Source organism: Apodemus sylvaticus, chromosome 19, assembly GCF_947179515.1.
Source record: "Apodemus sylvaticus chromosome 19, mApoSyl1.1, whole genome shotgun sequence".
Classification (NCBI taxonomy): domain Eukaryota; kingdom Metazoa; phylum Chordata; class Mammalia; order Rodentia; family Muridae; genus Apodemus; species Apodemus sylvaticus.
In genome coordinates, this window is record NC_067490.1 from 43,000,304 (window position 1) to 43,024,502 (window position 24,199).

Genomic DNA, 24,199 nt, shown 5'->3' on the forward strand with positions numbered 1-24,199 from the left:
AGCTCTGGCCTTCAGGTGGCCGCCATTCTTGCCGCCATGCCAAGCTCACTGCCACTCAGAGATGTCCTCGAAGGTCTAGCTGGGGCTTCTCAGTGGGCCGGACCCTGGAGAGTAGGGGGTGCGGCGGGTGGAGGTGTGGAGCCCACGCACAGAGGCCTCTCCCATCCAGGTGCATCTGTGGCACAGAAAGAGTAGCTGTAGAATCTCCGAGTGGCCTGTCCGGTGGCTGCCTCGAGGCAGCCTAACGTCCTAACGTCCCCTGATAGGGACCGAGGCCGCCCCGGGGCCCCACCCCCAGCTCACCCAGCACAGGCTGAGGCTGTGAGGGGGGCAGGGTGGGAGAAGGCCCCACTACCCAGCTAGCTGCACTCTCAGCCAGAAATCCTAAAAAGGGTTCTTATTTTAGGTTTGTACCACAGTAACAGCTAAGATTTTAAGCTTTGCTAAATACACAATGAACAAACAAATAAAAAGACTTTATCTTTTTTCTTCATTTAATGAAATATCCATCATTTTTAGGAGTGGTATAAAAATATATATTGATTTGAGTATAATAAAAATAAAAATTAAAAATTAAATAAACAATAGTCAAGCTGACTGATGGTCTGAAAACTTGCCATACACAGGTATTTTCACTTCTAACACACATGTACCTACACATACACTCTCATACACACACACACACTCACACAAACACACAGGTGCACTCACAATCGCCCACAGGTATACCTACACACAAACACACAGGCTGGGATACAGAGGCTGAGAAAGGACTCTGGATTCCCCAGCAGCTTCTCTTCAGCCCTTGCTGCCTGGCTGTCTGCAGCCTCTCACTGTCCCACCCCAGTTACTACTGTCTTCCTGCTTCTCCCATGCTGGCCATCAGGGAAGGGCAGCACAGGAGCCCAGAACTATACTAAGGGAATCATTTCACTCTACATTTTCATGTAATTCTTGATGTGACTTTTATAGAAAAAGAGGTAGGGAAGATCGATACTTCAGACTTTATATCCTGGTCCATTTGGGAACCCAGTATTTCCAATCCCTTTCCCAAAATTGTTTTAGGGCATGGATTGGGCTCAGCTCCAATGTGGCAGGTTGTGCAAATTTGGGCATCCCTCATCTAACTCCAGAATGGTCAGGAGGCCTCTAGTTGCAACTAGAAAACCTAAAAATGTATCATTAGTCACATGTACATATTTTTATTCTCCAAAATTAGAAAAATGAGTATCATTTATCTGTAATAATTAATTAAGTCCTCAAGAAATAACACCATTATGTGCTATAGCTAGACACTGAGGACACCAAGAACAAGTACTTACAAGTATTTGATGTGCACATTTTCTAAAAATATAAAATTATTTTCAAGCCATTATGATTTTGATAACATAAAGAATATGATTGTATGGCCAATTGTTCCTATATAGTCTGGCTGGGACACAAATTTCAGGTGCCTTGCCTTAAGGGGTCTTGCCCAGGCACTTTTTTAAAAAATTATTAATTTATTATATATAAGTAGCCCAATACTTATATATATATATATATATATATATATATATATATATTAGTAGATCATTAAAATCAGGGACAGGACAAGGCTGCCCCCTCTCTCCATATCTTTTCAATATACTACTTGAAGTTCTAGCTAGAGCAATTAGACAACATTAAAATCAGGGACAGGACAAGGCTGCCCCCTCTCTCCATATCTTTTCAATATACTACTTGAAGTTCTAGCTAGAGCAATTAGACAACATAAGGAAGTCAAAGGGATACAAATTGGAAAGGAAGAAGTCAAACTATCACTATTTGCAGATGATATGATAGTATACTTAAGTGACCAAAAAATCTCCACTAGAGAACTCCTACAGCTGATAAATAACTTCAGCAAAGTGACTGGTTATAAAATCAACTCAAGCCCAAGAATCACAAACCAATCATTTCTTAGCATGGAGAGCCTGTGAAATGTGAGCCAATTGATTTGTACCACTCCATAGCTTTTAGGCCAATCAATTTAAATTATCAGAGCCCAGGCTCAGTGGACCAATTAGTTTCCTATTTCCTTGAATGTCTATAGCTGCGCGAACTCCTGCATAGGGGTAATGGTATAAGCAGTTCACAGGAGCAAGATAAGCTTAGCCCATTTCCAGTTACCTTGTGGGGCCAGGATCACCTATTCAAGGCCCTTCTGCTAGGTCTAAACAAAGGGCAGGCTCTGGAATGTGACCTTTTACCTAGTTTCTAACAAAGCAAGATAGCATTTTAAACTTCTGACTTCTTGGGGTCATTAGAGTTAGGCTGTATTATTTTCTATCTTTTCAACTACAACCCTGAGTTATCAGTTTTAAACTAACCTTTTATTACCAACATTATACCATTTAAATCATAACTAATAACTTTTAACTCTATAGTCAAGATATGTAAAACCATATACCTTTAAGACCAATTAGAAACAAAAATAAAGTGATTACACAAATCTCATAAATTTAAGCCAAACAAAATTTTTCTTCTTCTAGCTGTAATTTCGAGAGAGAAAAAAAAAAAGCACTTTAAAGCCAAAATCACAATTGTAGAGATTTTTCTAAGAGAAATAACCATTAACCCAGTTGCCCATAGAACTTGAGGCTGGTGGCCCTTTAAGAAGCAGCTTTTTCTCCAGTTGTGTTTGACTCCTAGTTGAGTGTGGGGCAATTTAATTCAGCCTCCTCTGCGACTAGATGAAGAGATAAACCACCAGCAGATGATGTTTTTACCATTTTTTTCTTTTCAACATAAAACACAGGACAACAATCATCCAAGCAACAAAATAAAGGGGACACAAATTGACATGTGGACACGTTGGTGTGCACCAAAGACATAAAAAAGGGAAGCATGCTGTACAGTACTAAGAATATCTCCAGTAGGCTCCACAGAGGAAACAGGACCTCACTATATTTCAACTTCTCCCTAGGTGTACAGAGCCATATTGTGGTGTCATGCCACTTGGTAGGAACTCCACGTTGACCAAGGTGAACTTCCTCTCCCAGACTTTGTTGAGAAGGGATTCCTGTGCAATTCAGGATCCTGCTCCACCTAGGGTGGAGCACTCAGAGTGAAGGTGAAGTTCATTGTTCCCCCAGGTCTACAAATTCCTGAATTAAGCAGGTGACCCACCCAGCTGCCTGAGCAATGGAGCCAAGAACCAACAACTTCCCTGGAACTCAGCCCAGAGTCTGGGGGGAGGGGCTTGGCCAAACTGTTAAATGGTCTGACCTCCATTAAAGTTGGGGCCTGGATTGGTAAACTATCGTCCTGGCCCTCTTTCTTTTAGCTGCTTTCCCAATCCATCCCTCAGTTTCTGTTCCAGGAACCCAGTTCGCAGTAGCTACAGAATGCAACATAATGATGCCCAACGTGGGGCTGGATGCGAGATTTCCTGAGGTGACCCTGTCTTTGCGAAGCTTCACAGAAAACGGAAAAAGATGGTATCCTGCTCAGTGAGCAAAATAGGTGCTAGAGGATACGGACTAAGTAAAGTAGCGTAGACCCAACACTAAAATGCTTAGGGAAAAGACAGTGGAAAATGGGAGAAGAACTTTATAGACATTTGTCCACAGCTTTAAGAGCTGATTCAGGCAAAAAGAAAAGGGTTTTAAAATAGGCATATGTCCACAACCTCCAAAAGCTGCTTTAAGAAAGTTGGAAAAATGAGAGCATAAAAGAGAAGGAAAATGGACATAATTGGATACATAACACGTGTGCTTCCCTCTCTGCGTATCCTTGTTTGTCCTCGATGCACACTGTGTCTACATGTATGTTTATGTCCTATACGTGGTGTTGTGTGAATGAGCGTTTATTTGTTTCATGTTAAAAAAAATTGGTAAAAATTTCATCTGTGGGTGGTCTATTTTTTAATCTAGCCGCAGTTTACATAGCAGAGGCTGATTTAAGGTGTCCTGCACTCAGCTAGGAGTCAAATATAGTTAGAGAGAAAGCTGCCTTTAAAAAGAGCCAGCAGCCTCAAGTCTAGGACAAGTGGGTTAATGGTTGTTTCTCCTAAAGAAAAATCTCTACAATTGTGGGTTTTGGTTCAAAGTTCTTTTAATTCTCTCAAAATTACAGCTAGAAAAAGGAAAAATTTGTTTGGTTTAAGTTTATGAGATTTGTGTAATCGTTTTATTCTTGTTTATAAATTGGTCTTAAAGGTATAAGTATATTTTGCATGTCTTGACTATATAGAGTATTGGCTTATAAGTCATTGGACATGATTTAAAAGGTATAATGTTGGTAACAAAAAGTTAGTTTAGAACTGGTAGCTCAAGGTTACAGCCATCTCAAACAACATGTGGCATGACACAGGAAATACAGGCCTCTAAGATGCTTTTAAAGTGGCATGGTGTTTTGTGTGAATCTTATCCTAGAAATTGGACTTGTGCGGAATAGGATTTAAAATAAAGTCTCTTCAATTAGTTATACTGTCATACATTTGAACATAAAAACTGGCAGACAAACCTTGTGCTATAAGAATGATGTGCTTGCCATTGATTTTAAAGAAAATAGATTGTTTAAAATTGAGATTTGCTTCCAAAGTTATAGTTATGCTCTATTATTGCAAGAAAAAATTAAGAGTTACAATAAAAATTCCCAGTGTGCCATTGGCTGCAGTTTGCAGTCTAGTTAAAGGCTCACAATTCTTATCTTATTTTGTAATTAAAATGATTTTAAGAGTGATACAGCTGTGGCCATTATAGGCCTATTGCCACTTTTCCACAAGTTTATTGACTACAATGGTAGAAGCAAAATTTACCCTCCAAGATTAAAAAGGATATCTCAGTGGAAATTAAAAGCAGCTAGTAGAATTTTTCCGGGAACCCTGCAATTACAGGTTCCTTTTGTTATTTGACCGTCATACAAGTCTTTGCAGGACAGGTGGGTTTGGGTCTGGGGTTAGACAAAAGGCTCAGAATAGAAGATACTTACATTTGAGGAACCTCATACAATGTCCTTGCCTAGGGCTGGTGGGTGTTGGACAGATAAAAAATTTACATTTGAGTTGGTGCAAAGCTCAGAGCTTCCTCAGTGGAAGCTTGTGAGGAACTGCTTTTGTCTTGCAGACCCCACCTAGGGAGTGTTTGGCCAAAAGAACATTCTTGACAGACTTATCCAGGTGTGGTTCAAAAATGCAGTTCAAACGTATGAAAGGTTAATGAGGCTATGGAGAACTTATGAAGGCATTAAAATTTGGCCTGCCTACTCCATACAAAATTATTATAGATTTAAAGGGTTGTTTTTTGCTTTACATTCTGATAATTATAAAAGCATTTGCTTCAAACTTTAAAGAAACAATAAAGCAATTTCATTAGAAAGTTTGTGCCTCAAGGAAGGGCTAATAGCCTTACCTTATATGAGAAAAAATGTTTTGTCTCTGCTTCAATACAAGAAGCTAGGATCTTAAATATTTCAGTGTATGTTGTTCATAGAATTTTATTACAGGCCTTTGCTTTTAACTGTGGGCTTTTAAATTTTTAAGTAAATGATTTTCAAAAGATAGAATAAATTAATTGGCTAAGACACCGCTTTAAGCTTGCCACAAGAGGATTTAAGCCTCTAATGTTTTCAAAATACATGATGCAACAATCAAATTGATTATTATTGATGGTTGATCTATTACATGGCAAGCCTTAGGCAAAATTAATAATTGTTATCCAAAAGATAATTTGTCACAGTTTGTTGTTATATTCCTATACATACATCCTATAAAGACTACAACAACTGTGGGAGTAAAGCTCATGTAATTGGATCACATGCTTGTTCTTTTGAGTTTCTCCCTCCTTCAGCACAGATAATTGACTTGGTCATTGTAGTGCCTATTTTTAAGATGTTAAATCAAGCTTTTAATAATAATATATATATACATATACAACTATATATATATATATATAGTTCCTTTATTTAATACTGCTAATTCTTAATTTTTACATTTATTTATGCAAACGTAATTCAAGTTAAAAAATATATGTTCTTTAAATGACTGTCCTCTGGATATTTGAGAGCTGATCCAAAGGCTGGTTAGACAGCCATGGGAACTGAGCTCTTGCATTTTATGGTTGTGAGCCTAGAAAGATGGCTCAGCCGTTAAAGGCTAGGCCCTCTATCATGGAGTATTGGAACTCGGATCCCAGCAACCACATGGTGGCTCACAACCACCTGTGATGAGCTCTGACGCCCTCTTCTGGTGTGTCTGAAGACAGCAACATTATACTTATATATAATTAATCTTTTAAAAGGTGCCTGGACAAGACCCCTTAAGGCAATGCACATAAAATTTGTATCCCAGACAGGCTATATAGAAACAATCGGATGTACAAGCATATTATTTATATCATCAAATGCTTAAAAATAATTTTGTATTTTTGTGCACATCAAATTATACAGATTTGTTCTTGATGTCTTCAATTTCTACCTCTACCATATAATGGTCTTAATGCTAGAGGACTTAATTAATTATTACAAATAAATGATACTCATATTTCTAATTTAAAAAATTAAGATATGTGCATGTGACTAATGATTCATTTTTGGGCATTCTAGTTGCAACTGCTCTAGCAAAAAGCAACTGGGAATGGTACGCTTATTTTCTATAATTGCATAGTTATTGCCTATGTTATGCTATATGCTTGGTGTTCCAACTTAGATTAGAACAAACAATGGAACTGGACATTTAATGAATAAAGGTTATTCATTTGAGATGTCTTTGACAATTTAATTGTTTGTTATCCTCAAAGACGAGGTAACCTAAAACATATTTTAAAAAACAAAAAATTATCTTCTTAAAAAAGAAAAAGAGAGGGGAAATTGTATCCCCGTGCATATCATTTGAATTATGCTTGTATTTTTAAGAAAAATTTAAAATTTGGATGCCAGGCAACTCCCTGCTGAGTGTATATGACATCCTGTAACGAGGCATACTGATGCCTGGGTGAAATGAAGGAATTCACTTATTGACATATGCCATGATTCTGAATTAATATTGGGGAAGAAGGCATGTCTATGTTTTTTCCACAGAATGCTGCAGAAGCATGCTAGCTGCCAGAGTGGTTGGTGTGGCATGCTGAAGATATGCTGACTGCGGACTTGCTGAGTGCCCAGACAATGGTAACATAAGAGCTATATTGGGTATATGTTCTCGACTTACTTTAATTGTCAAATGTCCCAGATTAGATAAATTGCCTTGCTTCAAGCTTTTAGACATTGTGGGACAGAACATGGAGACTGTTAAACTATTTTAGAAAAAATTTAATCTAAAGAGGAGTTATAATGACTCTCCTATATCCTTTAATGTGATCAGCTGACTTTTCCTAAGAACTAACAGCTTATCTCTTGATACACAAAGCTACCTCCCCCACCCCACAGGCCAGGCTTTCTGCTTTTTTGAGTTGCTAATTTGCAACTGAATTGGATACCTCAGGGGCATCTGCAGAGGAGTTAATCCTGTTTCACCTTTAACACTTGACCTTGTTAAGCAGACTGGCTGTCTCCACCCAGGCTCACCTGGATAGAAAGATTGAGTGTCTGTTAAAGACACTTGCAGACCCCCTGGCTTCAAAACTTACACAAGTGGATCTCCAAAAAGGGAGCCATATAGAACTCAGATCTATGTGTGTTTGTTTATGAGCAAACATGGGCACCAGTGAGAGGTGCGAGGCAAGGCACCACATGGGGAGGTGAATTTCTGCCTCTGAGTCCCCAGGAAGTACACCGAATTGCATAGGGGTTAACGTCGAGAGGCTGTCCTTAAAATAATAAGGGAGCCTATTACCCATCCTCTGAAAAAGACATCATACAATACTTAAGAGGAATTACGGTCAATGCTTTCCCTCCCCGTTAAGGCCTGTCATCTTATGACAGATGTTTATCCACTTGTTTTCTACCTCATTTTCAAATTAATAGAAAGGGAGGAAATATACAGAGCCATATTGTGGTGTCGTGCCACTTGGTAGGAACTCCACATTGATAAAGGTGAACTTCCTCTACCAGACTTTGTTGAGCAGGGATTCCTGTGCTATTCAGGATCCTGCTCCACCTAGAGTGGAGTGCTCAGAGTGAAGGTGAAGTTCATTGTTCCCCCAGGTCTACGAATTCCTGAATTAAGCAGGTGACCCACCCAGCTGCCTGAGCAATGAGCCAAGAACCAACAGACTGGAACTCAGCCCAGAGTCTGGGGGGGAGGAACTTGCCCAAACTGTAAAATGGTCTGACCTCCATTAAAGTTGGGGCCTCGATCAGTAAACTATCGCCCTGGCCCTCTTTCTTTTTGCTGCTTCCCCAGTCCATCCCTCAGTTTCTGTTCCAGGAACCCAGTTTGCAGTAGCTACAGAATGCAACATCTAGGAGAGTTTTAAAATCCATTTTCCTTCTCTCTTTCTCTCTCATTATTCAACCCTTCCTGAAGCAGCTCTTGAAGGCTGTGGACATACACCTATTTTCAAACCCTTTTCCTTTTACCTGAAGCAGTGCTTGAAGGCTGTGGACAAATGCCTATAAAGTTCCAACCGGATATTCCACTGTAAACCTCTAAGCGAGTTCAGCGTTGGGTTTACACTGCCTCACTTAGCCTATAACCTTTTGTACCTATAGTTGCTCACCATGCAGGATACCATCTTTTTCTGTTTTCTACGAAGCTTCGAGAAGACAGGATCACCTCAGGAGATCTTCTTGTATCTGGACCCACGCTCCAGGCACCATTCTGTAACTGCCCAAAGCTACTGCAAACTGGATCCCTGGATGAGAAGCTAGGGTTAGATGGGGGTGGAGGGGGGAGCAGCGAAAAAGAATGAAGGCCAGGACAACACAATTGCTGATCAAGGCCCCAGTTAGTTGGAGTTCTGACAACATAAAGGTTCTTGGGCTGAATCTCTTGAGACTCGGCTCAGGGTGTGTTGGCTTCACAGTTCCACACTGCTCAGAAGGTAGACTGCTTGATTCAGGCAGCTATAGGTCTGGCAGATCAAGACTTCAACTTGATCCCAGTGCTTCACCCAGGCTAGACCCAGGTGTTGGCTATCAGCGACTCCCAAGTAATACAAAGGAAACTGCATTGTTTTTTCGAGAACAAAGGGTCAGACCCTCAAAGGGTGGATTTTAGCTAGCCCCAGGCCTGGGGGGAGGGTGCAGCTCCTGACACCTTAAAAATGGCTCATTACACAGCTGCATTCATGTTGGGGGGAGAAGTCTTCCCTCCTCAGTTAAGTCTCTCTGGAAACATTCACCAACCTTGGCAAGAAGTGTGAATGCTAAGTGAATCTACATCCTGTCAAAATGACTATCAAAATTAACCATCACATTTTGTATGTATAATAGAGAAAGAGAAAAGAAGGAGAAAGAGAAGGAAGGCTACAGAGAGAGAGAAAAGGCATGGAGAAGAGGGAGAGGGAGGGAGAGAGAGAGATAGAGACAGAGATAGACAGAAACAGAGACAGACAGACAAAGACAGAGACAGAGAAAGACAGAGAGACAGAGAGACAGAGACAGAGAGAGACAGAGAGACAGACAGAGACAGACAGAGAGACAGAGAAACAGACAGAGAAAGAGAGACAGAGACAGAGAGAGACAGACACACAGAGAGACAGAGAGAGAGACAGAGAGAGAGAGAGAGAGAGAGAGAGAGAGAGAGAGAGAGATTTTTAAGGAATACAGCCCTGCAGGCTTTATTTAAGACTTCAGACTTGCAGAAATCTAAAGTATAAATTTATGTTGTTTTAAACCATGAAACTTGTGGAGACTTTAAAGTAACAGGCAAAAGGTTCTGAATGGGGGAGGGGTATTGGAGGGACACTGAAATTTGGATCAGTAGGGAGTGAAGAATTTTTTCATGGAAGTTATTCAAACTATGGACAGACAGAGGCAAAGGCATAGCTGTAGCTCCAGAGCTCTTTCAGGACCAGGCCCCAGATACAGACTGTGTAGTGGGGACTTTGAAGAGAGGAAATTAGGGCCTCACAGCAGAAGTAGGGGTGTCTTCTTATGTTTTCTGAAGTTAGAGGATGTCTCACAGTAAAAACATGCAGCCAGGCTTTCTAATTCCTAGGCAGGAGGCAGAGATGTTGGTGGGATTAGGATGTTTGGCTTCTAACACCCCTTGTGATGTAAGCTGTCTCCTCCCCCTGTGGTGTAAGATGACTCCACCATTCCCCCTTCTGTAAGAGTAACCCTAATTAAAATGCCTCTCTTTAACATGCTTCTGACATTCTAAGTCAATACAGTGAGTCCAGAAACAACAACAATAACAACAAAGGAAAAGGCACTTGCAACATGAAAGGAGGTCATCATTACTCAGTGCCCTGGTGAGTCTATACATAGAAAAGCAGAAATACAAATGAAATCATTAAAACTCATGAAGTACAGCAGGGATACATGATCTGTGACAAATGGACAAGTCAAGTACATGCCTATATGCACAAATAAAAGAAAAAATCTATGGATTAAATCAAAAATATAATCCTTGTAGACTAAATACTTGATAGCAAGTTTAACAAAAACTATCATAAAGTTCATCAAAACTTATGAAATGAAAGAATGTAGAGAATAGAGAGACATCCCATGTTGTGGAGGGCTGAGCACTTTTTATTGGTGCTCTTAAGAACCAATCAAAACCTGCACAAACGATCTCAATAGAGAGGCCATAGACATGACTCCACAGCTAACAGAGTCCAATGGGTCTGCACAGACTGTTGGTGACCCAGGACACATGGTGCAGAAACAGGAAGTGAGAGCCTATCAGTGACCACAGGTTCCATCACACTTCCCGAATGGTGGCATTCCACAGGAATACACTCAGGAGGCATTGACTCTTAATTGGCCTCCCACCCACAACAAACCATGGGGCTGAGGGAACAGCTGTGCCAAGGCCACAAGATGAGAGGGCAGCAGAGCACAGCACAGCCCTGGTCACCGCCATCTTTGCTGAAACATCCAAGATCAGGGTCCTCTGTTTCTTGTGCCTCCTCCCTAAATGGTTCTCTGAGATCTGTGACATGAGGCTGGTGACAAGGACACAGTCTCCTCACCAACTGTAGAATCAGTATCAGCAAAGCCAACTGCTCCTACTAAGTAGGAAAAGTGGCATCAGTTGGTGTCAGGGAGGCAGATAGGACACTAACCCAGGAAGAGAGAGACTGTCTTCAAAGAGGTGCACAGACACAGCTGGCAGCACCATGGGCTATGCTGGTGATAGCCAGTGTCCCATTACCAGCCACAGCCAGAAGGGGCACACACACACACACCAGATTACTATGTTCAGCCTGGGCTCACCTGTGTCTGGATCAGCCCATGCCAGGCACCCCTGAGGTGGACTGAAGTGTGAGGCTCCATCCAACCCTGCCGAGCTGAAGGGGTGCCTCCCTCTGCCAGGTTGTTCCCTCTTGGGCTCTGGGAAGTCCTTCACACAACAATTCCAGGTGTCATCTGGGTTCCTGCTTCCTGGAGGCTGCTGCATCAAGGCCTGCCTCTGCTGGGACCAGGGAAGGGGACTGGTAGACTACTGAAGGCTGTGCTGCCCATGTACAAAATAATGATGTCATTTGAGAGTTACAAACCTCATCGGGAGGGCACTGATGCCTGGATTGTAAATTTACAGCAAAAGGGAGCCCTTCAGTCCTAAACCCACATCCTACCTGACCGTGCTCTGAGCTGCCGCTCTATGAAACCACTTAAGGCAGAAATTGTAGTCCCAAGGTGTAGTCAGTTGCAGCTTGCTCTGTGGTCCCTAGGGCTGTGGGTAGGTAGAAGATTACTCCGGTGTTCTTGGTGGGATCCACACAAATCTTTCATTACCTGGTTTTCTGTGCATCCTCCCTGCTGTGTACAATTGCAGAAACATCTGCTGTTTGCCCACTACTTTGTGTCTCTGCCCATCTCTAAACTGGTGTCCTTAAGTACAGACCTGTGTCAGGAATTCTAGGGTTTGAGGGTGTGGGGTGCAGCAGGTGCTCAGAATATTTTTTTGACTGTATAATATTTTTAATTATACAATTGTAAATTATTCAATTTCTACTATTTAGTATTTTGGATAAAACCATTTTACAATACACAAGATTTTTCAAATGCAACAAAAGGTATCAAAAACTACTTATGTGCCAAGTTTACAGGCTATGGTGAAGCTTTATCTTAAAAATACCTTCATGAGAATAAACATCCAACCAGTTCTCTCTGCTTTTAAAAATATGATTAGAAATATACAATTTAATAAAATATCAAGACAATGACTGATCAAATACTGACACATCAGTAACATTTAAAACATCACTTCATCTGCACATGAGTGTACAATAAAGTCTTCAAACAATGGATGTAAAACTGCAGTACCATAATCTGACGGACATGACAAACGTGACTACCCACAGTGAGTTCCACTCGATCATCAAGGAGGTAATTTCTTACACAGTATAGGCAATCTTTTAAACATATCTGTAGTATTTCCACTCAGTGGTATGAGGAACACTCAGATTTATGGAGAAATGCAAGATCATCAAGGAGGTAATTTCTTACACAGTATAGGCAATCTTTTAAACATATCTGTAGTATTTCCACTCAGTGGTATGGGGAACACTCAGATTTATGGAGAAATGCAAGAGCAGTGGCTATCCTCACTAGGTCACTTCAGTGGGAGAGAAATCTTAAAATAGTTTCTATTTTTTTTTTTTTTTGAGACAGGGTTTGCTATACTGGAACTCACTTTGAAGACCAGGTAGGTCTTGAACTCACAAGAGATCCACCTGCCACAACTGCCCAACTTAAATTAAAAAAAATATATGAAGAAAAGCAGCTGATGTTTCCAGAACACATACTCACTTGTCACAGACAGCTATTCAAGCTAACGAAGGCCTGAGGAATTCCAGCTACAAACTACCCAGAAAGCTGGAAAGGTCTACCAGACCTGATTATGCTCAAAAAGCCTCATGAGAACACTTGGGAAGCCTCTAAGACCTGTCAGGGCCCAAACCAAGAGGTAGAAGCCACCCAAGAGGGGAGCAGTAGGGCAGGGCAGGACAATGGATGGGGCTAGGTTTTGGGGGTCAAGTTAAAGCTGGGAAGTTAAGGAGGAAGAGCAGCATGTGGCTATTTAGACAAATACTGCTACCTTTGAATGTGGTGCTACTCAGGGTCCATCCTTCTTACCTCAAGGCAAGAGTTATAGCTGGGCCTCAGAATTGTATTAATATATGTATACAGTTCTGAAGCCCAGCTTTACAGACATTCCTCTTTTGGACTCTGGATAGTATAAGTTCCCCCAAAGCATCAAGGGCACCTATAAATATACTGTTCTAATTTTAATTCTATTGGAAGAGGACTTGATGTACTTACAAAGGTATTTAAAGTTCTTAAGTTAATGGGGCCCCTCCACCCAATATCTACTGATTCATGCTCTATAGTAACAGGGTCTTCTATCCCAGAAATTTCTGGGTAGTTGTAGTTTGGGGAGAGGTTGTCCACTAATCCCAATGGGAAGGACTTTCCATTAATTTGATCAAAGACTTTCTGGGTCCTGGATGTTACCAGTCAGTTGCTATGCAGTCCTCCCCAGACAACATCAAGTAGGTTTTCCTGGGAATGCATCCTCACCAACTCACATTTCCTAAGTAACTTCAGCAAGGGAGTTAAATCCAGGGAAGAACCACTGTGGCAGCAACTCTAGCTGGAATGGAGCTGCCAACACAAAAAGCACTGGGGTCATCCCTGAAGCCCAAACTTGTTGACCACCAGCAATTGTGGGCAGGCCCTGTTCAACTCATCCTGATACATGAGAACAAATCTAGCTTAGTTCAGGGAATGAAGTCTCCTTCTGTCTCTTAAGTACCAGGCCTAGCTTGTTCAGGGAAGGAAAAAAAATCACCTGAGAAGCTTCTATTTTAGACTTAGGCAGTTTGATTTAGCATTATTGGTAAATGAAACACTTGTCCTACCTAGATCTTAAACTCATTCATATCTAGGGATAACAAACTTTACCTTAACTGTCTTTTCCCACTGCTTGAAAGCTATGTGCTGCCTAGGGAGGGGCTCTTTGTGAAGATTTATACTGAATCCTCAGGCCTCCAATCCAAGGTCGGCCAATGCAGTTTGAGGATAGGAACATTGAAGGGGGAGGGGGGGGACTCATTCTTTCAATATTTTTACATTAACTAGACTTTAACCTGTCAATACCAACTATAAGGAAGGCAGCTTTTCCAAGTGGGATTGCTTGCTCACTGAGACATTCATCTGTCTTAGGAAGGCATTGGCTGTCAATGGCTTTCAATATTGCATTTCTCCAGTTTCTAAACTGGGAGAGTCAAAAACCATTAGCCTCAATTGTGGAAGTAACCAAGACAACTATGAAGTATTTTCTAATTATGGGCTCTGTCTTTTTTGATTTTTTTTTTTTTGGCAGCAGATAAATTCTGGTTTTAAAATTGCTTCATGGCACAGGTGTTGCTGGCATCTAGCAGGGTGAAGAGAAAAGGCATGCTACAGTTTCTAGTCATATTCCCTAACCAAAGGCAACAGTGAGTTCTCATACACAAGCAGCCTAACTCCAGAAGCAAGTGATTGTCACTAAAGTCAAACTGTGAATCACAAGGAAAAAACTCCACAGTGTTACAGAGAAAGACTCTACAAAGGGTTAACAATTTTGGGACTTTGGGGTTGATGTTTTGTTTTGTTTTGTTTATGAGACAGGATTTCCTTGTGTAACATTGGCTGGCCTTGAACCCAGAGATCCACCTGCCTCTACCTCCCAATGCTGGGATTAAAGGCATGCACTACTACCGCAAGGCTCACAATTTTATTGTTAAAGCCACCATTATTTAGGATGCTTTTCCAAAGAAAAATGCTAGGGTTGATGTTTTGGTTTAATGTAATGGAGTAAACACAATTATAACGAGACTGAGCAATCCAACAACATCCCACCTCTGAAATCTCCATCCTAAATGACACAAGGGAGGATTTGTAGGAACCAGTTAACTGAGAAAGGGTTCCAATGCTCTCATCAATATCCTCTAGCAAGTTTTTGGTAACCGTAACAACATGCAACAGTGTTTAAAAGCAGTGTTCACAGATTGTTAATAAAGCACTCTTTGGTGAAAAACAAGCAGCTTGGGTACTTCACGCAGTAAGCATCACAACAGTATTAACAAGAGGAACGTGAAGCTGATTGGACCAATTCATACCTTAAGATGGAGGGTTCCACTGGGGGGATGGTCACCTCGTTCATCTTTATAAACTGCAAGTCAGGGTCACAGGCTGAACAAAAAAATAAATACCTAAAAGCTCTCCATCAGATCCTCCACTCTTCTGGAGGCCAGCAGCGAACATGATTGCCATCACAGGAACACACCTGCACCACACTCACCAGACAGCTCTCTGGTGGCAGAGGACAGGGTATTGACACCTGAGACTAAATTCACAACAGCAGCTTTTGTCCAACTTGAGATTACAAAAGGGAGAGTCAGGCCCTCAAATGGTTCAACCACAACCCGGAGGCAGTGAGTGGATGAGAGGCCAGTGACATTTTCTTCATCAAATGAACTTCTTATGTGGAAAGAAGCTAAGGCCATTGCAGAGTCTGCTTTGTTCTCAGATCGATTGGCTAAATCCTTTGGGGGGTTTTCTGTTCCTAGTCTTCCCTGGAGTGCCAGTCACCGTTTTTTTGTTTTTGTTTTTGTTTTTGTTTTTTTTGTTTTTGTTTTTTTTTTTACTTTAACGTAAGACTGTCTTAGTCCTTGAGATGGCTGGACATAAGGCCAGCATGGGCATTTGCTGCAAAGCACTCCTCCTCCTCCTCTCCCTCCAAGGAGCCAGGACAGCAAACTATCTGTCAAAGGGTCCAGATGGCTACTGTGTTCTGAAGCCATCAAGACAGAACAGCAGGGTGGGAAGAATGTAGTCACACACAATCCACCAGATGGCAACACTACACAGTGCAGAGGTCAGCACAGCTAGGGGACATGTGAGGAGGATAGCGCTGGCTTTCGGCTGTCTCCGACTTTTCAGGGCCCAAAGTCTGTCTCCTTGTGTCACTCCACTGACTTCATCATCATCACTATACGGCTCAGGCTCTTGATTGTCTTGATTCTCAAGCCCATTTATTGAAATGTCATCAACATCCGAAAGGTGTTTGGAGAAGTCTTCTCTGAGGGGTCCTGCCCTCTTAACGTCTGACGGAAATAGTCGCCTTCCAGCCAGAGGCTTGATTGTTTCATGACCAGAAACTGTTGCTGGGCCCCAATCACTGAGCCAGGTCTACAGATTCTGAGCCAGGCAATGCTCTCGGCTGCCGTCATCCTGTAATGCTTCATGAGGTAGCAGCCTATCAGAGTGCCTGTTCGACCAAGACCAGCTTTACAATGCACTGCAACGGCACCCTCGACATTTTCACAAATATCCAGAAATTCTTGGACAATTGCCTCAGCAGGGGTGCTGCCATCCGGAAAGAAAAGATCATGGTGATAAAATCCAGCATCCGTAAAGCGCTTAGCATCATACATCCTTTTATTCAGACGAATAATGGTAGTTACATTGTGATTCTTAAAATATGGAATATAAGTCTCCGGAGAATGTTGGTGGTAACCACTTTCCAGCCTGGATCTTGAATGCGGCCCACAGAAGGTAAGAAACCGCTCTGGTATTATCCAGTTGAAATCTCCATTTTCTGCTTTTTCATAGTGTTCATATTCATCAAGGTTAAATGAGTTGAAATTAAAGAAGCCATTCTGCATTGCCTTCTTTACTGCGTGAAAACAGTCGAGAAGTGTAATGTAGAAACTGCAGCTTCCGTAGGCAGCATCTCTGAAAGGAATATAAGCTGTATCTCCGAAGATTAAAGTTCTATACGCGTCTTCTGGTGTCCTTCCCAAATATATAACCATATAACACCCGATAAGGAAGGCGGCATTCGCTTGCTTTCTCTGATCAGTGCCGGTAAAATGGATAATTTTCTTCCTCAGCATTGTAATGGACTTGAGCTTCTTATTTATCTTGCAACAATATCTGTAAACCATGGCCAGATTGAGTGATCCAAAATCTGCATAGAAGTTCTCATACTCTAACTCGTTATCTATGCTGAAATAATGTTCATTTGATGCACCCTTTGGTCTGCTGTAGAGAATGGCAAAACAAAGGCGATTCGGATCACCTCGGCCATCAGAGGGGTCCCTGCGCCCTCTCATCTCAGGACTCCAAAGCATCTGGAAAGCAGGGCAAGGGAAGGACCTGGCGGGTCCGTGATGTTCAGGTACAGGTCGTCCTGCTCCAGGTGGTGCAGCTCCTGCGGCGTGGAGCTGTGGCTCTTCTTCACTCCGGGAGAGGAGGACGAGCTGCGGCATGAGTAGGGGGGCGCGGTGGCCCAAGCCGAGCGCTGCTCGCTCTTATGCTTCATGGAGGCGGCCGTGGCCGTCAGGGGACCGCGACCATGGCCCGGGAACCCGGCCCGGATCCTCGCACTGCGTCTCCCGCCGCCTGCATCCCCGGGGCCCCACAGTGCTAGCCGGTGGCTGGAGCAAGGCGCGTGCTCCCTGGGATGCTGCTGCCCTGGCTTCCCAGCTCAGCGGGCCTCGGCTCCCGGGGACCCCCAGGAGCAGTTGCTCAGAATATTGTATTAGTGGGATCATCCGCAGAAAGCACCGCCCACTCCTCTACTATGCACATGCCTCTCCTTTTCCCTGTGGGCAATGGTGAGGGATGTTGATGGGACTGTGCCCACAGAGGCTGATGTGGTTCAGTCTTTGCATGCCAGTTATGAATTTGAACTATCGTCTCTTCTTGTTGACTTGGGATCACACTGTGCAGCCCATATTGATCTCTAAGTCAGGACTTCCATACCACAACCTTAGAAATGTTGAAAGAGAGTCTTATCAATTTGGATGAGGGGTGTTAAAAACCCTGCAGTCTTCCCTGTTTTGAGAACTTCCCATCGTCTACACAGCACTTAGCAGAGGGGGCCTTTGGAGAGGGATTGCAGGTTGAGATCCCTCACCTTAGAAGTAGCTTGGCTCATTTATGAACACAGTGCTTAAGGGCAGGAGAGGACACGTTTATAAAAACAATTATTTGTTTTCCTAGACTGGATACTGTGAAGCAAACAGTTTTAACACAGACTTCCTGCTGTGATGCTCTGCCTCTCCATAGGACTAATCCGTGGATAAAGCCACCCATTGGCTCTGAACTCAGAAACAGTGAGTCAAAAGGAAACTTGTCTTTATCACATGATTAGCTTGGGTGTTTTGTCACAGCAATGGAAATCTAATGTGGAGCAACACAGCTAATGCTGGAATATCCCTGATGACACATGGTTCAGATACCTTTGCTAAGTGTTTGTGGGAAGCATTTGGAGAAGTTTGGAGATGCGGGCTGCTGAAGAACTGAGCCATATTCTAATAGAGCAAAATGACATTGTGATAGAGTCTTGACAAGAGTGATAGGACTGAGGATTCTGAGTGGAGGCAGACTAGAGGATACTCCTAGTGTAATATATCCTGACAAACAACACACACACACACACAGACACATGTACATGCACACATACATGCATGCATGCACACATGTGCATATACAAACATGTTACAAACACATGTGCACACACACATAAAAATGCATGCATAGACATGCATTCATGCACAAACACAAGTGCCACACACCTGTTCCCTGAGAACTCCTGAGGCAGAATCTATATGAGGTAAAGAGTGCAGTTTAGAGAAGGGTGTCTCCTGAAGAGATTGGTGACATAAAGAAGCCAAGGGCTTAATACCAGGCTAACTGGAAAGATGTTGTGAGGGCAGCTCAGGAATCAGAGACCCATCAGAGTGATGGGTGAATACATGAATGGCTTCAGGGCCTGTGAGATGAGGTTGTCTAGGAACTAGTAATCTGTCAGGTATGATAGAGTTCGGGGTTGGCATTATTAGGTGATGTCCCTGTGGCAGAGCACATCTGGTCTGGGTCAGAAGAGCTTGTCTTCTCACAGACAACATCACTTCTTCTCTCTCCCAACACACATCCTCCCTCTGACCCAGCTCTGACTCATTCCCGAAGGACACTTGCCTGTGATAGGACATAGGGGAATAACACTGCCCCATGGATCTAAAGAGGAAAATGTCCCGACAATGAGAGTGAACACATTCTATGATACAATTATTGTCCTGTGGGTCAAGATGGAACTGTGACTTCTCACAACCTTGGGATACAGCCCATGGCACATCTGCAGGAATTTACAGGGTAACTGTACTTGCCTCTGTGGAAGTGGGTCAAGCTGATAGAACCTAATGTCCTCCCTCATCCTTCTGTCAATGCTTAGTGGGTCCAGAAGGAACCAAAGTCCACACTCAGTTCATACCCTTTCCCCTTCGAGTCCCTGAAATCTTGGTCCCTTCAAAGGCATTTTAAAAAATATGTTGATTTTCTGTCTGAACTTATTCTTCCTGGGGCTTTTGAACACCACAGGGCCAATTTTCATACATAAATAAGTTGCAGGATAATATCAGAGGTTATCTTTCACAAACATCTATTTTATTCTCAGAGTTTCAACAAACACAATACAACTCCTAAGATCCTCTAATATAGAGGGGCAGGAATGTGCACACAGTGGAGGTCTCTGATGTGACCCTGGGTAGGCAGAGGGGCTCCTATCTCCACCAGCTTTGGATAGGCTGTCAGCCCCTGCTCTGAGTACTGATGCCTTTGAGGTGGCCTCTGCCCACCTGGGATATCTTCATTTGCTTCCTTCTTCCTGGCTGGACTCAGGGCCATGAGAGAAGCCTGACCAACCCTGAACATGATGGATTTCCACAAGGCTCCCTCCTGAGGTCCGTCTACACATGGGTCCTCTCCAACACTGTGACTGTAGCATCCGGCATCCTCTGGTGATCTTCTAAAATGCAACAACACACATGGATTCTGAGAAGCTCAGCTGCACAGGGCATCTCTCCAGCTGTGGTTACCTTTTTCCACACTGTTTCCCAAGCTGCCTGTTCCTCTCTGAACTTTATCCCCACATCTCCTAGCTCCCCCATAACACCCTCTCCTCCCTCAGCATCTACTCCTCTTTCTTTGCCTACTTCCTCCTCAAAGCAGGGTCAGTACCCAGCTTCTGTCTCCTAGTTCAACGTGCAGAATACTCACATGAGATGCCTTCTGGGATGCTAGATCTGTTGTTAGGTTCAATTTAACCAACGTCCCACAGTGTCTAGACCTACCTTCCCATGCATCGTAACATATACACAAACAGAAGTACAATCTGCCAGTTCACACAGACTGGAGTAAAATAGATACATTCAAATACAGAAATGTACCTGGGCTCTGCCGGATGCCTATTCTCCAGACGCCCTCGCTTGGTTTCAGTTCTGGGGGGAGACCCTCCTCTCCCCCAGGTGAGGTTGCTGTTGGGATGGAATGCAACAGCACAACTTTCTTAGTGCATTACTTATCTTCTTTCTCCACCACTTAAAGCCTCTGTGTCTCCTGCTTGGGACAGTCTTGTCCTTTGCTGAGGCACTGGGGTTGTGATCTATGGTCAAATTGGAGCTGCCGGTCACGTAAGGGACACTGGTAGAATGGCTGTCAGCTTGGTTCGTTGTGGGTGTGGTCTGCAGGGTCCTACCTGGAGGAATGCCAGGCCAACTGCCTCTCCTCTGTCTTCCCTGAAGAGCCTTCTGGCCAGAGACAGAGCCTTCACTCGTGGAGGAGGTCAAGCATAATGTGGATTCGCTTTCTCTCCTTCGTCCCACTTGGAAAGAATCAGGATCATGAAGGGAAGGGAAGGGCGTCATCAAGAGATTCATGGGCTGGGCACGGGTTGGGATGCCAAACTCCTGCAGGGCCTGTCTTCGCAGGAAGTAATAAGTGGCCATAGCTTCGTTGTATTTTCTCTCCAATAAAGACTCTTTTATTTCTTGGGCTTTGAACCCTAGGTGTCCCATGGCTTTTATAATTGCTGGGTCAGGCTTGAGGTGGAACAGTTCCTGACAAGGATCTGGGAATCCCTCCGAATCCTCTGTCAGCCAGGGATGCAACATCACTTCTGCAACCGTCGGCCTATGCTTTGGGTTGGCAGACAGTAAAATACTAATCAGGTCATCGAGTTCTATTGATATGCCAGATGGGACAGGATACTGCCCTGACAATATCTGTCTCCGCAGCTCTGGGACCTTCACGGCATCAAATGGCACTCTGCCAGCAGTCATATAATACAGAGCCACTCCAAGAGCCCATATATCCACCTTGGGGCCATCATAGAGTCTCCCAAGGACAATCTCAGGAGGAGCATATGGCAAAGTCCCACAGTGAAAGTTCAGCTTTTGCCCCGGATTCACTAGGGTGCTGAGCCCGAAGTCGATAAGTTTTATCACACCTTTCCTATCTATCATTATATTCCCAGGTTTCAGGTCGCGATGGATGATACCCAGGTCATGACAGTAGCTTATAGCACTCAATATTTGTTTAAATATTGTTCGTGCTTCATCCTCCTGCAGGGGGCCAGCATGATGGATGTAATCGTACAGCGATTCCCCCTTGGACAACTCCATCACAAGGTATATAGTCTTCTCAGTCTGGATGACTTGTTGGAGGGAGATGATGTTGGGATGATTGAGCCTGGTCATAATGTCAACCTCCGATGTGACGGGATGGTGCCTGTGCTTTTGCTTGTCAATCATTTTAACAGCCACAGGAGTGCCTGTGAGGCGGTGCTTGGCCAGCTTGACTGTGGCGCAGCCTCCATGGCCGATGGTGTTTAAAACTCTGTATTGAGAGTGGAAACTCTCTGCTTCAAAGAAGCTGGAATCAGATCTGAGATTTTCTGATTCCTCTTCACTCCCAGATTTCATTTCGGGAAACAAAGTATAAAGGATACTTAAGAGGAACAAAAAAAAAGGAAATGAAAGGAAGAAAGAAAGCTATGATGAAAATTAAAATAATGAAAAGTAAATAAACAGACAACTAAAACCAAACAAACATGACAACCAGAGCAGATATCCAGAAAAGCTAAACCACAAACAAAGCCAAGAAAATCCAAATTCAAACTTAGCAGCACAGCTCAGCAGCACTAGGAATGAATATTACTGATTGTGTTAGAAGAATAAGGTACAAGGAAATAGATAAATGATAAAAGAAATTTAAAAAATTGACAATTACAATATCCAAGAAATATGATATTAAATGTAAAAAACCAAAAAATGAACTCCAAACAATCAAAACTACATAAAAGCTAAAAACCTAGAGATTAAAACAAAATATAACATACTCATCAAATTTCCTAGAATATGCAAAGCACTAAACAAAATATTATGAAGAAAAAGTATTGAATAAGTGGAATAATTGGGAGAGAAATCTGAAAAGGTTTTTCTCAGAAAACTTGGAAATTGATAAGAAATATATAGATATGAATACAAATCTTATTATTTAGCATCCTTGACCATCACGGAGTTGATAACTAAAACTAGTCTAAGATTTCATCTGATTCAAATCAGATGTCTAAGGCCCCAATGGTGGTGTCAGTGGATGTGGGGGATGGAAACACTCACACACACTACACATGGGAGGATAGAAGAGGTTTGACCATTGTAAACACATGTGTGCGTGTTCCTCAGAAAACTAGAACTGGATGTGCCATGTGATCCAGCTAGCCCACTCCTGGGATATAGTCAAGGAACTCTGTTCCTGCCGCAGAGACACTTGTTCCTCCATGTTCAGTAAACAGCCTTGGTGTCTAAGGAAAATGTGGTATTACACACAATGGAATGTTGTTCAGTTGTAAAGAAAACAGAAATGATGAAGTTTTCAAGTACAAACATGGAATTAGATGATTAAGTGAGCTACCCAGACTCTAGAGAACAAAAATGGCATGTTCTCATTCAGAAGCAGGTCCTTGCATCAAATCTTCAGATTAGTGCAGCTCTCATAGTTCAGAGAAATTTCTTTGTGCAATGACACAGAAACCCGCAACTGGTCAAAACCTGGAGAGTAAGTGTTAACAAAGTGTTCAAACAAGAGCCAGGATGTCTACATGGTACCTTTCTCTCCCTCCTTTCCTCTGTTCCTCTCTCCCTTCCTACCTCCCTTTCTTTCTTCCTCCACGGCTCAGGTACTAACATGGTAAATGGGAATAGAGATAGTGTAAGAACCAGAGTTTTGACAGGGCCAGAGAAAAATATTACTATACTGGCTGGTTTTAGTGTCAACTTGACACAGGCTGGAGCTATCACAGAGAAAGAGGTTCAGTGGAGGAAGTGCCTCCATGAGATCCAACTGTGAGGCATTTTCTCAATTAGTGGTCAGAAGGGAGGGCCCCTTGTGGGTGGTACCATCTCTGGGCTGTAGTCTTGGGTTCTATAAGAGAGCAGGCTGAGCAAGACAGGGGAGCAAGCCAGTAAGAAACATCCCTCCATGGCCTCTGCATCAGCTCCTGCTTCCTGACCTGCTTGAGTTCCAGTCCTGACTTCCTTCAGTGATGAACTGCAATGTGGAAGTGTACGCTCAATAAACCCTTTCCTCCCCAACTTGCTTCTTGGTCATGAGGTTTGTGCAGGAATAGAAGTCCTGACTAAGACAAATTGGTACCAGCCTACTGGGGTAATTCCTGTGACAACCTGACCATGTTTTGGGGGAGGACTGTGGAAGAACTTTGGAACTTTGAGCTAGAAAAGCCATTCGAATATTAAGAGCTTGGTGCAAAGTTCTGTAGGATCTTGGAAGACAATGTTAAGAACAGTGCAAATGCTGGATGCCTGGCTTGTGAAATTTCAGAGGGAAGATTAAAGACTCTTACAGTGGCCATGTTTTGATTGTGAAGACTCTGTGGTTTGGTTAGCTGGGGATGAAGAATCAGCTGTGAGTAACAAGATACCAGAACCACTAAAGCAAACCTTTGTGTTACTGGGACTATTAATGCTGGTTAGCTGGAGCTAAGAAATTAGCAATGATTAAGAAGAGACCAGCATCACTGAGATGAAATCTTCTTGGAAGTGGTTTCTGAGAGCACAGAGAGTGTGTTCCAGAGATAGCCACGGTTATATTTTGTGCTGTGGCTGGACTTGGTACTGTGTAAGAGTCACCCAGATGGTACTGGTTTTGAAGGCGTGAAGGGGTCATGAAGAGCAGCTGAGGCTCTTGGCACAGTGAGAGGCCACAGAAGGCCATTGGTGAAGGTGCAGCCTCAGTTGCAATTGATGACCCAGGACTTGAAGGGGTCATGCATAGG

General features: G+C 43.0%; 1 protein-coding gene and 1 pseudogene across 1 annotated transcript; both read right to left on the reverse strand.

Moving 5' to 3' along the window:
- Positions 1-15,768: 15,768 nt before the first annotated feature.
- LOC127669203 (dual specificity protein phosphatase CDC14B-like) lies at positions 15,769-17,386 on the reverse strand (annotated as a pseudogene).
- A 2,953-nt stretch (positions 17,387-20,339) lies between these two features.
- Positions 20,340-21,827, reverse strand: LOC127669204 (sperm motility kinase 2A-like). The gene has a single exon (XM_052163084.1). The coding sequence runs from the start codon at positions 21,825-21,827 to the stop codon at positions 20,340-20,342; it is 1,488 nt and encodes a 495-aa protein (XP_052019044.1).
- Between the last annotated feature and the right edge of the window lie 2,372 nt (positions 21,828-24,199).

What these genes read in the sequence shown, in the direction of transcription:
- LOC127669204 (XM_052163084.1), bottom strand. Translation starts at nt 21,827, where the DNA reads ATGAAATCTGGGAGTGAAGAGGAATCAGAAAATCTCAGATCTGATTCC.